The 15,847-nt window shown below is 48.5% G+C and overlaps 1 protein-coding gene across 2 annotated transcripts in view; it reads left to right on the top strand.

The window, feature by feature from the left end:
- IGF2BP2 (insulin like growth factor 2 mRNA binding protein 2) overlaps positions 1-14,728 on the top strand; it is a 159,088-nt gene extending 144,360 nt beyond the window's left edge. For both annotated transcript variants that reach the window (XM_004278455.3, XM_004278454.3), the window contains 6 exons: positions 2,033-2,101; positions 2,963-3,079; positions 7,060-7,134; positions 11,290-11,421; positions 11,786-11,899; positions 13,235-14,728. In XM_004278455.3, coding sequence (XP_004278503.1) covers positions 2,033-2,101; positions 2,963-3,079; positions 7,060-7,134; positions 11,290-11,421; positions 11,786-11,899; positions 13,235-13,327 — 600 coding nt within the window. In that variant the 3' untranslated portion in view covers positions 13,328-14,728. The remainder of the gene's footprint in view (positions 1-2,032; positions 2,102-2,962; positions 3,080-7,059; positions 7,135-11,289; positions 11,422-11,785; positions 11,900-13,234) is intronic.
- Positions 14,729-15,847: the final 1,119 nt, after the last annotated feature.

Here is a 15,847-nt window from a genome sequence, read left to right as displayed (position 1 = left end):
TATTTTAATCCACTTGTGGATGAGGTTCAGAAAAGCTGAATAAATTATTCCAAGTTGTATAGAACTAGTGATTCAGACTCAAGTCTTCTGGGTCTTCTGACTCCAAAAACCAACTTATATACACAAAGGCTAATGACAGCCTCAGCTAGAAACAAGTTCCTGATTGCCGAGTTTTGGGGTTCTTTCTCCACAACAGTTTTCCAGCTGTAACTCATGAATAAAAAGAGGACTGGGGAATTATTTCTTTTTATCCTTTTATAGTTTATTGCCTCCCCTCACCCAAGTGGTAGATCTAAATTTGATATAGTGTTTATATTGGGAGTATTTGAACCCAGAATGGAGCTACACTTGTGGTTTGTCTATTTTGAGGCCAAATCACAATTCAAAAGAATTATTTCTGCCGAGAGCTGAAGGAAAAGCTCTCCAGGCGAGAGGAGGGCAGAAGCATCCTTTCCCCAAGGTAGAGCTTTGTCTGAGCAGAAAAGCTGCAGGAATTCTCCCTGACCCGCCGTGGCCCAGGAAAGGGACCTGCACTGAGAAGAGTCTGGAGCTGATGCTCTTCAAGAAAGAGGCAGGCCCAAGTGAGCCAAACGTCTTCACTCAGCTTCCTTTCGAAAGTGGACGTCTGCCAGAAGAACGCTGATCTCATAGCCCCCTCTTGTGGCATTGAGGTGTCACTGCAGCCTCTTTCCAAGTCGTGAGAGCAGAGGCTTGCATTGCAGGATCGTTCCCTTCCTTTGGCAAAGCTCTGTCCCCTGCAGGTGCTGTGGACACTCAGAGCATGCTTGGAGGAAGTTCCCCACCGTGTTCACATCTCTTTTCCCCTGAAGTCCACTATCCAAACTCAAAAAGAGGAATAGTTTCATTTTTGTCCCTAATGAGTCCGAAGGCAAAGTTGTGCTCTGGAACTCAGAATCCAACTGGACATTCAGGAGACAGAGGATACCAGGAGATTTGTTCAAGGATCCTCAAATGAAAGCTAGGTCCCCTAACTCCAAGCCTCCAACTGGTGTCTGACCACTGCTAGATGGCCCCTCAGGGATTGGTTCCATGGTGCCCAGAACTGTCCACCTCCCTTCCTGTAATAGGCATGTCAGCATTTACTTGGCCTTATGTTGTAAAGCACAGTGAACTAGACATTGCTGACTCTACTTAGTGTCCTGCCCATAAAATATATAAATGCAGATGTATTCCTGTCTTGCAGGACTATTGTGAGGATTAAGAGAGCTTATGGGGAATTCCCTGGTGGTCCAGTGGTTAGGACTCCACCCTTTCACTGTAGGGGGCATGGGTTCGATCCCTGGTCGGGGAACTAAGGATCCCACATGCTGCGTGGCACAGCCAAAAATAAATTTATTTTTTTTAAAAAGAGTTTATGGATAAAGTATCTACCACAATGCCTAGGACACAGTAGGTATTCAATAAAAAGCAGCTACTTTAAAAATTAACGCTACTTTCCTAATAGCTCTGTTTTCTTCTACCACATCTGCCTCCCTGTCCCCTGCTTCCCCCTCCCCCTCCACAATACGTATTTATTCATTCATTTTCTCTCCTCAGTTTCGTTTTCAATTTCTCTGTTCTCAGTCTCTCCATTCCTTCTGAGATTCTCTGGGCGCTCACTGACCTGACTTCCCAGGAACACTTCGCTTGTTTAGAGTAACTCTTGGATTTGTCCTGGCACTCTCTGTTTCTTTAATCTGTGGTTCATAATTCCTCAGACAGTAGAAACCACTGGCGCTTCCTCTCTGCCTGAGGGCAGGTTAAAAAGTGCGTGAGCATGTGCCCTCCTCTGGTGGGTTCCTGGGAAGCCTAGACCATGACTCAGCTTGGAAATGATGAATATCCAGCCCAGCCAGTGCTCCGTGAGGGAAGGAAGCAGAGATCCGAGCTGCAGAGGCACAGGTGTGCCTTTAGGACAGCGCGGCCCGGTGGTGGTGCCGGGAGCCTGTGTTGTGTGTGGGAATCTTGCCTCCCTGGGTTTGGTGAGCGGCCCTATGGGCCCTGCTGACTGACGGTTTCTCTCCTGCTGCAGACCCACTCCGGATACTTCTCCAGCTTGTACCCCCCTCACCAGTTCGGCCCGTTCCCGCATCATCACTCAGTAAGTGCCCACAGTTCAGCCCCATCTGCCACTCGTCCCTCTCCTGTGGCCGGTGCCGCTCAGTCCTTGGCAGACTGACCAGTGCATGCTCACGGTGTGCGTGCCGGGTCCCCTGGTTCCAGGCTGTCCTGGGAGTGACACATTGCAGGGCATCAGCACACCAGACCGCCGGGCACTCAAGTGCACTGAGCGGCCCTTCAGCATCCTGCTGGTGCTCAAAGATCCCACAGGTGGCCGGAAACTGGTGCAGAGGAGCAATCAGCAGGTCAGATTAGGAGGTGGTGTTGGGCTAAAGAACAGAGCCTCCAAAGTTCTTTAATAAAGTCTAGCAAGTGGGCCGTGTCATGCCCACAGACCCCTACAGACAAGAACAGCAAGGGCCCCTGGCGGGCTTGCCTGTGTCTCTGGGCCATCCCCTCGCAGCCTGTTCAGGGCAGGTTTAATTACACTCTCATTTTGAACCCAGTTCCCCTCCAGTGAAAATGCCGCTCCTGCCCACTAGGTGGGAGGGCAGCTCTCCATTCCTGCTAACAAAGTGCCTCAGGCTTAATAGCTACTGATTCCTTGGATGAAGACGCAGGAGAAATACACATCACATTTGAACTTGACAGAAGGCCCGTGGACAGACAGCTTGCTGTGTCCAGCACATTCAGAGCTGCCAGGAGGAGTTTGCACTCTAGTGGTTGTATAGTTGGTGTGGATCCTGTTCAAGTTCATCCCTCCAGCTTCCCCCCTGCAGCGCCCTAGGCCCCAGAAGAAGCCCATGCAGCATCCGGCCATTGCTCCGTTACTGTTGAGGGCCTGAAGGAGCAGCCCCAGTAGGAATGATGTCGTCTGTCTTGTCTTGTCCTGTCCTTCCAGTATCCAGAGCAGGAGATTGTGAATCTCTTCATCCCAACCCAGGCTGTGGGTGCTATCATCGGGAAGAAAGGGGCGCACATTAAACAGCTGGCCAGATTCGCCGGGGCCTCCATCAAGGTAAAGCCGCTCTTGACAGCTGCCCCTGTCCCACCCTCTTCCACCCCCATCGCCACCCCATGTCCCTTGTTCCTTCTGTCCGTCCCGGGCAATTCTTACACCATCCATAAAATCCTCCAGGACCTGGAAAGCCTGCCTTCCGGACTATTCCCATGTGCACTCATCTTTACCTCTCTCACTCCTTTTTTGTTCCACTAACAAATGAATTAGGAAAAAATACTAGTAATACGTAAGCCAACCTGGTCCTCTTTGGGCTACCATTGTCCTCAAGATAAAGCAAAGGCTGAGGATTCTCCCAAGTGAAGGGAGTGAGCCTAAGGAGAGCGACAATTTATATTCAGCAGTTGTCAGTGCTTTGATGCTTTAGTTAGTCTCCATTTCAGAAACCTTTGAACTTTGAAACAAAGAGCTTGAATGGAAAACTCTTTGAAAGGCAGTGATGAAGCCGCAGATAAACAAAAGCCGGTGACATAACCTGAGCCGCGGCCTCCCGGTTGAGGAGAGAGGTCAGGAAGGAGGGCCCCTGATTCACGCACTGGCTGAGTGCAGACACAGCTGCAGTTACATTCCCACCGCCTGTCTCCTGGAGCACAATGGGAAGAGTCGGCAGAGAAGCTGAAAGGGGAGGATTATTCGACCCTGGTCCTGCTCCAAGCCCAGCTATCAGCGCTGACTCACGGGCAGAATGCTGAGCACGTCCCAAGCCTCGTGAAACGCTGTCGGAAACAAGAGTTCCCGTTGTTACGTAAAATAATTTGCTGCCATGGGACAACCCGGAATTCCGAACAAGAAGTCTCATGACTTGGAGAGAAAGAATGCTTACACTTTCTCCCTAAGAAGAGCTGGAATTTCTCCCACAGCAAGTGTGCTGGAGAAAAAACAAAAACAAAACATTCTGAGTAGTGCAGAACAAGGATTGCAGTGATACCATGAAAGAATTTTATGTAGGTAAATCATTTCCCCTCTCGGTGCTCGTTTATCTCACCTGCAAAGCCCGCAGATTGGAGGAGAGCCCGAGGTGGGGGCAGACGGTGGTGGAGCACCCGGGGCCTTTGCACCCGGCAGGCTTGTTGCGGGTGAGACCCCAGCCCAGGTACTGACTGGCTGTGCTGGGCCCGCCCTCTGTGTGGGACAGGTAAGGTATGGACGACCACTGGGCTGGCTGCACCCTGAGGGCCATTCTCGGTGTCCGGTCCTGTGGTCTGAGGTGCGATGCAGCGCAAGGGACAGAATGAGACAATTTCAACTAAAAGGGACTTGAGGGATCATTTCATCAAATCCTCTCTTTTTCCCCTGAGAAAAGGGAGACTGAGAGAGGGAACGGGAGATGGCCAAGGCACGCAGGTGGCAGGACTGGCTCTTAGATAGCAGTTCTGCCGACTTGTAGGCTACAGGGCACTTCCCAGGACTAATCGCAGCAATAACTCTCCACTTACCATTGCCCTTAAGGAACTAGGGCCCAGTGTTTCATTGACATGTCAGTGGCTGCAAAGCTAAAGAATGTGAGAGCTGAGGTTGGACCGGGCTATCCTATTTTTGGTCCAATGTTTTTTCAACCTGAGTGCTATACCAGAGTCATTCCAGCAAGACTTTGGGAAAGTAGAGAAGGATCAACCCCTTGGGCTTCCCCCACAGCATCCCCGTAGTCCCTCTCTGTCCCAGCAGAGTTGAGTGGCGGCATGACTTCTGTGATGGGCAAAGACAGCCGGGGACAGAATGGGCTCTGGCCCTCTCCAGAGTAGTAGAGAAAAAGAGAGGAAGCCAGGGAAACCAAAGATTGGCAAGAGACATATCCTACTTTTTAAAATCAATCTGGTTTTTGCTAGATTTCCTTTATCTTGACGGTTCTCTGACAGCATTTGTCTCTAAAGGTGATGATCTCACTAATTCCAGAGAACCACCCCCAATCCTGCTCTACCAGTCTTCAGGGGCCCCAACTAGAGGCACATTTGATGCTGCCGGGGCGGGGGGAGAGCTTTACACTAACACGTGGGAGCAGAGTGCTGGAAGGGGGTGGGCTGAGTTGGGATCGGGCGGTGCACGCAAGAGATGTTTCAGTTACAGGCGGGAGCTGAGCCCCTGTCGCCTGCCTTTCCTGCACATCATCTGGCCGACAGCCTTCAGAATGCCCCACACAATTCCTGATCCTTGTTTCAGCCCTGCTCACCCGTGATCTTGGTGGTCACCTCATCTTTCTGCATCCCATTTGCTTCAGTCATAAAGTGGAGTCCTCATTCCAGGTCCTCTCAGGGAGTTGGCCTGGGGAGTGCCATTCCAGAACTGCAGGAGCACACGTGCGGCTCTCAAGAGTTCTGGGCTGGGCTGTGAATACCAGGTAGTGGAGAGATGGGGGGCTTTCTTTCAGGATCGGAACAAGGCAACTGTGAGAACTGATGGGGTCAACGTGAATTATGAATGAGCCTTTCAGCCCTTCTTGATTTGGGTGGATAAGAGCTGGGAACCACTGTGTCCGTGCTCCTGTCACTCTCATTTACTCTTGGAAATAAGGAGATTTAGTGCCGCCTATGGATGTAGAAGTAGAGATGAGGGTTCCCACAGGGATCTTAAGGGCCAATCTGTATGCAGCCTGCTGGAGGCTCTCAGTCCCCGGGACACATCTGTTTTTTGGCTGAAGCTGCTGCCCTGCAGTTGAAGGCTGGCAGGTGGTCAGCCCACAGCAAAGGGAAGACCCCCCACAGGAAGCTCAGTGGTCGGTGACCAGTGTCTCACGTTCATCCTCGTGCCACTAAGTAGTCAGGGCCAGATCTTCTTTGAAGGTCTCATAGACAAGGTCAGCGCAGGCCTTGGGTCTGTCTTCATGGTAAAGCTGGGACAGCGACACAGGACCCTGAGGCCTGCAGGTGCAGCCTGGCTTAGGACATGTACTGAGAGAAAACTAAAACCCCGTGGAGGTGGAGGTCTTCTTGCGGGAGCCAAGACTGAGACACAGTGGTTCAGAGATGATAACTTCAGACACGCCCCGTCACTGGTGAATCATGTTCACGCTGAACAGCTCAGTCTCGGGGATGGGATCTCTGGGTGGTGTGTAGGACTTTATGAGGTGCATTTGTGTACTAACCTCACTCCTGGCTCATCCCTAAGTGCCTGGTGTACTTTTAGATCATTTAAAAGTAACTTTATGGGAATTCCCTGGTGGTCCAGTGGTTAGGACTCCACGCTTCCGTTGCAGGGGGCACAAGTTCCCTGATTAGGGAACTAAGATCCCACAAGCCACGTGGCATGGCCAAAAAAATAAATAAATTTAACTTTAGTTATGCTACATTGTATTTATTTTTAAAGCTACCTTAAAAGGTTTTTGAAATAAGGCAGGGTATGCGGGGAAAAAAATATGTAAAGAGGATCTAACAAAAAGATGTTTGGTTGTTCCATCTTGAGTTCTGTTACAAAAGACGTCAGAGTCACAGAGTGAGCGCTAGGAGGTTTTGAGCTTGCCAGGTTCAACTGCCATGTTTCATCTGTGGGGAGAGGAGGGGTTTGTAGAGCGCGCACTGGAACCAGGGTGTTCTCGTGCTTGCTCTGGTGCCATCGGTTGATTTCGTGTGCTACAGAGGAGCTGGTCCTAGTCACACCTGTCACTAACAGCCCTTTCTGCAGGCTGACTCCAACTTAACTCCTCTGTGGACCAGCCCTTCCTCGCTTCTGGGCCCTCGGTGGGCTAGTGGAGCTCCTTGGTGAAAGGAGGCTGGTCACACTGCTGGTGGGGGCAGGGACAGGCAGTAAGTACTAACTTGTTTCCAACTATTCCTGGGTGGCCAGAGACCCAAATTTGATACTGGGCACTACGGTCATAATCTCCTAAGACCCAGAGTGGAAGCAGCAGGGTCAGACAAAGCACCAGGTACAAAGGTGTGAGTCTTATAATCTCTTGCTAGTGGGTGTGCCATCCTCTTAGACAAGGAGGAGGAGCTCGGGGAACAGAGCCAAGCGGTAGCATTTCCCTCTTGCTTTGTGAACTGCAGATTGCCCCAGCAGAAGGCCCAGACGTCAGTGAAAGGATGGTCATCATCACCGGCCCACCTGAAGCCCAGTTCAAGGTCAGTGCCAAGAACCCCCTCAGCCCTGTAGCCCTGGATACAGGGAAGCCTGTTAGGGAAGGCTGAGGGCCTTTAGCAGGCGCAGCTGCCCCAGAGCCAGGTTCAGGCTCTTCTTTGGAGGCCCAACCTCCATTTCCCTTCCTTCTGTAGTCCCACCCACCCTGTCTTCCCCCACTCCAGGCTGCTCCCTCTGTGTGGAGCCCTCCTTTCCCTTCTTTCCCCTGGAAAAGTGGACTCTCTGTCAATGCCCAGTTAAGATGGCATCTCTTATCCCATTGGTCGTGGTTTTGAAGATGGGGCATAAACATGGGTGTGAGGGGAAATAGCACAGTTTGTTGGAAGTGTTGGGGGTGGGGGGCAGTGCACTGTTTTAATTTTTATTTTATATTGGAGTATAGTTCACTTACAATGTTGTGTCAGTTTTAGGTGTACAGCAAAGTGATTCAGTTATACATATACATATATCCATTCTTTTTCAGATTCTTTTCCCATATAGGTTAGTACACAATATTGAGTACAGTTCCTTGTGCTATATAGTAGGTCCTTGTTGACTGTTTTATATATAGTAATGTGTATATGTTAATCCCAAACTCCTAATTTATCCCTCCCCCCCACGTTTCCCCTTTGGTAACCGTAAGTTTGTTTTCAAAGTCTGTGTCTGTTTTGTAAATAAGTTCATTTGTATCATTTAGATTCCACATATAAGTGATATCATGATATTCATCTTTCTCTGTCTGACTGACTTCCATTAGTATGATAATCTCTAGGTCCATCCATGTTGCTGTAGTGGTATTATTTCATTCTTTTATATGGATGAGTAATATTCAATTGTGTGTGTGTGTGTGTATATATTTATCTTTTGGTTGGAGCATTTAATCCATTTACATTTAAGGTAGTTATCAATATGTATGTTCTTATTGCCATTTTGCTAATTGTTTTGTATTTGTTTTTGTAGGTCTTTTTTCTTCCCTTCCTCTTTTTTTTCTTGTGATTTGATGACTATCTTAATGTTGTGTTTGGAATTGCTATTTCTTTTGTGTGTGTGTGCTCCTGTTGTAGATTTTTGTGGTTACCACAAGGTTTTGATACAGCAGTGTGTGTGTGTGTGTGTGTGTGTGTGATTGTTTAAAGTTGCTGGTCTCTTCATTTCAAATGCATTTCCAATATCCTGCATTTGTACTCTCCTCAGGATTGCTGGTTTTGATATCACATTTGTGTGTGGATGACTTCCTACCTTTACTGTATGTTTGCCTTTTACCAGTGAGCTTTTCCATTTGTAATTTTCCTGTTTCTAGTTGTGGGCTTTTCTTTTCCACCTAGAGAAGTTCCTTTAGCATTTGTTGTAAAGCTGGTTTGGTGGTGCTGAATTCTCTTAGCTTGTGCTTGTCTGTAAAGCTTTTGATTTCTCTGTTGAATCTGAACAAGAGCCTTGGTGGGTAGAGTATTCTTGGTTGTAGTTTTTTCCCCTTTTATCACTTTAAATATATGGTGCCACTCCCTTCTGGCCTGCAGAGTTTCTGCTGAAAAATCAGCTGATAACCTTCTGGGGATTCCCTTGTATGTTATTTGTTGCTTTTCTCTTGTTGCCATACCCCTGTAATGCAAATGTTGGAGCATTTAATGTTGCCCCAGAGGTCTCTTAAATTGTCCTCATTTCTTTTCTTTCTTTCTTCTTTATTCTGTTCTGTGGCAGTGATTTCAACCAGTCTGTCTCCCAGCTCACTTATTTATTCTTCTGCCTCACCTGTTCTGCCTTTGATTCTTTCCAGTGTATTTCTCATTTCAGTTATTGTATTGTTCATCTGTTTGTTCTTTAAATCTTCTAGCTCTTTGTTAAATATTTCTTGTATCTTCTTGGTCTGTGCCTCCATTCTTTTTCCAAGATCTTGGATTATCTTTACTATCATTATTCTGAATTCTTTTTTCGGGGGATTGCCTATCTCTAATTCACTTAGTTGTTCTTCTGAGATTTTATCTTGTTCCTTTGTCTGGAACATATTTCTCTGCTGTCTCATTTGGTCTGACTTTCTGTGTTTGTGGTCTCCGTTCTGCAGGCTGCCAGATTGTAGTTCTTGCTTCTGGTGTCTGCCTTAACCCCTGGCTGAGGTTAGTCCAGGGGCTTGTGCAGGCTTCCTGGTGGGATGGACTTGTGCCTGCCCGTGGGAGGGTGGAGCTAGGTCTTGTCCCTCTGGTGGGCACAGCCGTGTCAAGGGGTGTGTCTAGAGGTGGCTGTGGGCTCAGGATGACTTTAGGCAGCTGTCAGTGGGTGGGTCTGTATTCCCACCTTGTTGGTTGTTTGGCCTGAGGCGTGCAAGCACTGGAGCCTGCAGGCTGTTGGGTGGGGCCAGGTCTCAGTACCAAGATGGCGACCTCAGGGAGGAGGCATACTCACGCTGAGAAGTATTCCGTGGGGCCTCCGCCACCAGTGTCCTTGCCACTGCAGTGGGCCACAGCCAACCCCTGCCTCCCCAGGAGCCCCTCCAAGACCCACAGGTAGGTCTGGCCCAGGCTCCTGTGGAGTCACTGCTTTGTCCTGGGTCCCAGTTCACATGAAACCTTGTGTGCACCCTCCAAGAATGGAGTCTCTGTTTCCTCTAGTCTTGCAGAGCTCTTGCACTCAAGCCCCACTGGCCTTCAAAGCCAAATGCTCTGGAGGCTCCTCCTCCAGATGCAAGACCTCCCGGCTGAGGAGCCTGGCATGGGGCTCAGAACTCTCACTCCTGTGGGAGAACCTCTACAATATAATTAGCTTCCAGTTTGTGGGTCACCCACCTGGTGGGTATGGGATTTGATTATATCGTGAAAGCACCCCTCCTGCCATCTCACTGTGGCTTCTTCTTTGTCTTTGGATGTAGAATATCTTTTTTGATAGGTTCCAGTTTTGTCAATGGTTGTTCAGCAGTTAGTTCTGATTTTGGTGTTTTCGTGAGAGGTGGTGAGCTCAAGTCCTTCTATTCCACCATCTTGTCTCCCTTCCCCTGCATTGTTTTGTTATTGCCTTTTCACCCCTAGGAAAATTATAACTTGAGTTTTCTAAAAGTCAGAAACATTTATTTGTAAAAATATAATTTGTATTAAAAATATTTAAAATGTGAGAAAAAAATTAACACATGTGTAAATGTTCAAGAACAATAATCCTTCAACTCATGAATGGATAAACAAAATGTGGTATATCCACATAATAGGATATCATTCAGCCATGGAAAGAGTGAGATTCTGATGCATGCTATATCATGGATGAACCTAGAAAACATTACACCAAGTGAAAGAAGGCAGACACAATAGACCACATAATATATATTCCGTTTATGTGAAACATCCAGAAAAAGCAAATCCAGAGACAGAAGGGTAGTTTAGTGGTTGCCAGGGACTAGCGGAAGGGAGGAATTGGGACTGTCTGCTAACAGGTATGGGTTTTTATTTGGGGGAATGGGATGAAAATGTTCTGGATAGCAGTGGTGGTTGCACAACCTAGTGAATATACTAAAAACCACTGGAGTGTACACTTTAAAGTGCTGAATTTTAAGTTACGTAAGCTATATCTCAGTTTTTTTACAAGTTCTTTTAGGGACTTCCCCGGCGGTCCAGTTGTTAAGACTCTGCACTTCCACTGCAGGGGGCACGGGTTTGATCCCTAGTTGGGGAACTAAGATCCCACATGACATGCGGTGCAGCCAATAAATAAATAAATATTTTTTTTTTTAAGTTCTTTTAAAAAGAACAAAAAGCTTTTGGCTACACTGGCTCTGGAGTTAAACATCAAAGAGCAAATCCCATCAACACCACCCTTGCCTCCATCCTTTAATAACCGGAGGCCTGAACGTATCGTGGTGGGAGGAAGTTAAGAATTCCCTGAACAAATTCATTCAACCAAACATTTATAGTTGCTCAGGATACAGAAATAAGACATGTAGTTCCACTCTGACCCGATACACAGAAAGCTTCCTGTGCGATCCATGTGCAAACCTGAAGACACGGGAGTGTCTGTGCATGTCTGCAAGGTACACTCCTTGGGTGTGGCAGGCATGCACCCACTGGGTCTGAGCAAGCTGAGCAGACCCCGGGGAGCATGGGGCTGGGGCTGTACCGTTGCCTGGACTCACTGGTTCCTGTAGCAGTGCTGCTAAAGCAGGTTGACGTGTCTTGCTCTCTCAGGCCCAGGGGCGGATCTTTGGGAAACTGAAAGAAGAAAACTTCTTTAACCCCAAAGAGGAGGTGAAGTTGGAAGCCCACATCCGAGTGCCCTCCTCTACAGCTGGCCGTGTGATCGGCAAGGGTGGCAAAACCGTAAGTGTGCTCTAAGCTGGCTTCGTCTCCTGGCCTGACTTCCCTCAGACCCCCACTGACTCTTCAAGGACAAAAATGTAATTAGCATCATCCAGAGCTGAGGGCCCCAAATCCACAGTGCTGAGCCAGACACCGAAACACCAGGGTCCTGGGTCCAGGAACACTGCATCTAGGCTATGTGCTGGGAAATGAAGACAGGGAGGCTGCCTCCTGCCCTGTAAACCCACACACATAGCAGCAGGAAGACGATAAGGAGAGTCCCGCCCAGAGTATACAGACATACCTTGCAGATATTCTGGGTTCCGGTTCCCGACCACTGCAGTGAAGCAAGTCACAGGATTTTTTTTGGTTTCTCCCTTCACAGGTGAATGAACTGCAGAACTTAACCAGTGCAGAAGTCATTGTGCCTCGTGACCAAACGCCAGATGAAAATGAGGAAGTGATTGTCCGAATTATCGGGCATTTCTTTGCCAGCCAGGTACCTGTGCTGTGAGGGTCCAGTCTCTCCTGCTAATCTCTTTGCAAGTCTCTAAGTTCTTGGTGACCTGTCCGGTGGCCCCAGGCCGTGCACACACACCCCCACCCTGACCCCCATGCACAGATGGAACAGGACAGGGGCGACTGTTCCTTGGCTCACCACTGCTCTCCCAGGCCTGCTGGAGGAGCCTGAGGAAGGGTATAGAGCTTTGGAGTCAAGCCAGCACAGTTCAAGCCTCTGAAATGCTGAACTGCGGGCTCTCCTGTTCCCTCGTCCTCCCGCTCAGGCCTCAGTCACAGCCTTCCCCTGCTGGGAGCCATGTACCAGGCAAGGGCCACCCTTGGGCCCTGAGGACCAGCCTAGGTGCCAGAATGCCACTATTATGGGTTAAACGCTCATGTCAGGAGACCCTTGTTTCTCTTTCCTTTCCTCTGCTTCACTGTGACAACCCCCATTAGGACTCAGGGCCCCACACAGCTGCTTCTCTTCCAGTCAGAAGGGCTAGTGACTCAGAATCACGTGACCTGGTTCTTTTTGATGCTTTTTTGTTGTTGGGGGAGGGGTTGGGTTTGGGGATAGAGTAGTCCAGTCCCTGTCCCAAAGGAGCAGAGGCAGTCTAAGCCAACACTGCAGGTTTGTCTGAGCGTCAGCCTGCGCTCTCAGTGCCGTGCCTTTGCCAGGACCTGCCACACTGCTGTGCCCTGCACCCCACCAGCACCCTTTGAGACCATGCCTGGGGCTCTCCCATCCCAGCTCTTCCAGTGTTCCGGGCGTGGGTCTCAATGGCTGGGCTCCTGTAGGCGTTCAGTCTGCAGGGTTCTCCCTGCAGTGGGAGCAGCAGGGTGGGTGAGGGGACAGGTTTGGGTTCATGTGTTTTCTCCACTTGTTCAGGGTACAGTGTCTGGCCCGTTTCTCACTTTCTCCCCATCCTATTGACTGTCCATCTTCCCTTGCCATACACCACTGTCTCTGCAGTAACTCTAGGAAGGCAGGGAGGAGGCGAAGCGTTGGACGTTGGAGCATGTGTTAGCTGGGAGGGAGGATGCCGTCTGACCTCTGCAGGTTCCCTAGTCACTAATGCCCTGGTTCTGCTTCCTGGGGTCCCACCCTCTTACCCTCCACCCAGCAGCCTCGGCAGGGTGGGGGGTGGGGAACTCTGCCACTTTACTTCCAGGCAGAAAAGGCCTGGAGTCAGGGCCTCAGTAGGTAGATGACACTTTTCTGAGTTTACCGCCTCCTTCCCCCAAGTCCCAGCCCTGCTTCCCCACACCCCACTGCTTGTCCTCAGAACTGGGTTCCTTTTCTCCCCTGTCCCCCTCCTCTCCCTTGCTGCAGACTGCACAGCGCAAGATCAGGGAAATTGTACAACAGGTGAAGCAGCAGGAGCAGAAATATCCTCAGGGAGTTGCCTCACAACGCAGCAAGTGAGGCTCCCACAGGCACCAGCAAACAACGGATGAATGTAGCCCTTCCAACACCTGACAGAATGAGACCAAACACAGCCAGCCAGATCGGGAGCAAACCAAAGACCATCCTGAGGAATGAGAAGTCTGCGGAGGCGCCAGGGGCTCTGCAGAGGCCCTGAGAATCCGGGGGGCCAGCGAGGAGGCGGGAGGGCAGCTGTGCCGGGGCCCGGCCTCCCAGCTCCCCCAGGGCCTCTGCAGGCTTCCCAGCCATCCACTTCACCATCCACTCGGGTCTCTCCTAACCCCACCACGCTATCCCTTCTAGTTGAACTAACATAGGTGAATGCGTTCAAATCAAAGCAAAATTCACACCCTTTTCTTTTTGCGGAAAATTGTCTCTGTACATGTATGTACATATTAGAAGGGAAAGATGTTAAGATATGTGGCCTGTGGGTTACACAGGGTGCCTGCGGCGTTAATATATTTTAGAAATAATATATCATAACTCAACTAACTCCAATTTTTAATCAGTTATTCTTTTTTCTTTTTAAAGAGAAAGCAGGCTTTTCTAGACTTTAAAGAATAAAGTCGTGCTTTGGGAGTTCTAACGGTTTAGTAAGGAGCTTCAAGGCCACCCACACAAAATTCACCCGGAGGGAAATCTCGTCGAAAGGACACTCACAGCAGTTCTGGATCACCTGTGTATGTCAACAGAAGGGATACCGTCTCTCTGAAGAGGAAACTCTGTCTCTCTTCATCCCTGTCTAGCTCACACACCCATTTCTCTTTGCTTCACAGGTTTTAAACTGGTTTTTGCATACTGCTATATAATTCTCTGTCTCTCTCTGTTTATCTCTCCCCTACCCCCTCTCTCCCTCCCCATCCTCTCCATCCCCATTCTTGTTAATTCCCTCATCCCTCTGTCTCAATTCCCATATCTACGCACCCCCCAGGCAAAGCAGTGCTCTGAGTATCACATCACACAAAGGAACAAAAGCGAAACACACAAACCAGCCTCAACTTACACTTGGTTACTCAAAAGAACAAGAGTCAATGGTACTTGTCCTAGCATTTTGGAAGAGGAAAAACAGTAACCCATCAAACCAACCAACCAAACAAAAATTCCACAAAGAAAGAATGTATTTTGTCTTTTTACATTTTGGTGTATAAGCCATCAATATTCAGCAAAATTATTTCTTTCTTTTAAAAAAAAATATGGAGGAACATAGCAATTTACACAAGGTCGTTGGCCTAGGGCGTTAAATTTACAGATTTTTTTAACGAGAAAAACACACAAAAAAAAGCTACCTCAGGTGTTTTTTACCTCAGCACCTTGCTCTTGTGTTTCCCTTAGAGATTTTGTAAAACTGATAGTTGGAGCATTTTTTTATTTTTTTAATAAAAATGAGTTGGAAAAAAATAAGATATCAGCTGCCAGCCTGGAGAAGGTAACAGTCCAAGTGTGCAACAGCCGTTCTGAATTGTCTTCCGCTAGCCAAGAACCTATATGGCCTTCTTTTGGACAAACCTTGAAAATGTTTATTTAAAAAAAAAAAAGTGACAAAGAAAAACAGAGAGAGAATATTGGAGATGTCCTGAATTTCAATAGGGTACGCGCCATTAGGGCTTTTTGCGCTAAAGGATGAACATGTACTGGTTTATGTGAACAAGCCATTTTACCACCAGACTGCAATGCCAGTTTCCTCTACTGCAAACAGTGTTCTGTGACAAAAACAAAAACAAACAAAAAGAAATATATCCAGCTAACAAGATCGTGGTGTCTTGGTCTCTTATTTTACTAAGTATCACCCATCCCAAAGTGTCAGCTGAATTCCACCTCTGAGGAGACTTCAGGGAAATGGGTGGCATATACCGTCAGGTCTGGGAAGCTACACTGAGGAGGCTGGCTTCTCCAGGCAGGTCTTTGGGAGAGAAGCTAAACTAGGTCAGTGGTGCTCAGACTGTGCTCCTCAGACCAGCAGCACCAGTATCACCTGGGAACGTGTTAGATATGCAGGTTCTCAGGGTCCACCTTGGGACACAAATTCTAAGGGTGGAGGGTGGGCCCCTGAGCAGTCTCCGTCAGTGAGCCCTCTGGGTGATTCTGATGTACATACACTGAGGTTTGAGAACCACAGAACTAGAGAGCTGGATACTGCACAGTAACTAGGTAAGGCCATCTAAGAAACTTTAAGCCTGGCCAGGGAAGGAGCTTGCTTTTATGTGGGGAGAAGGAAGAGGATAATATGCCTGACAATTTAAGGGAAGAGGTACTTCCTTCACCCCTCCCCAGAAGCCCAGTTGTAAGTATGTCAGGAGATGTGGTGAGTAGGCCTGGACATCCCTTCTATCCTGGTTGGTTTCCCTCCAAATTTGCCTCAAGACAATCTCGTCTTCTCCAACATGGAGCTATGGAAAGGAAGAGGTTGTTTGCAAATTGGAAGACGATTCCAGCATAGAGAACTTAAAAACATGAGAAAAAGGATCGATAGAATAGAAATTTGGAGGGGTTTCAACAAAAGAGAGGAAATGATTAGCCCTA

This window comes from Orcinus orca, chromosome 5 (assembly GCF_937001465.1).
Source record: "Orcinus orca chromosome 5, mOrcOrc1.1, whole genome shotgun sequence".
Classification (NCBI taxonomy): domain Eukaryota; kingdom Metazoa; phylum Chordata; class Mammalia; order Artiodactyla; family Delphinidae; genus Orcinus; species Orcinus orca.
Note: the sequence above shows the minus strand (reverse complement) of the source record. Positions and strands in the feature narration are given on the sequence as shown.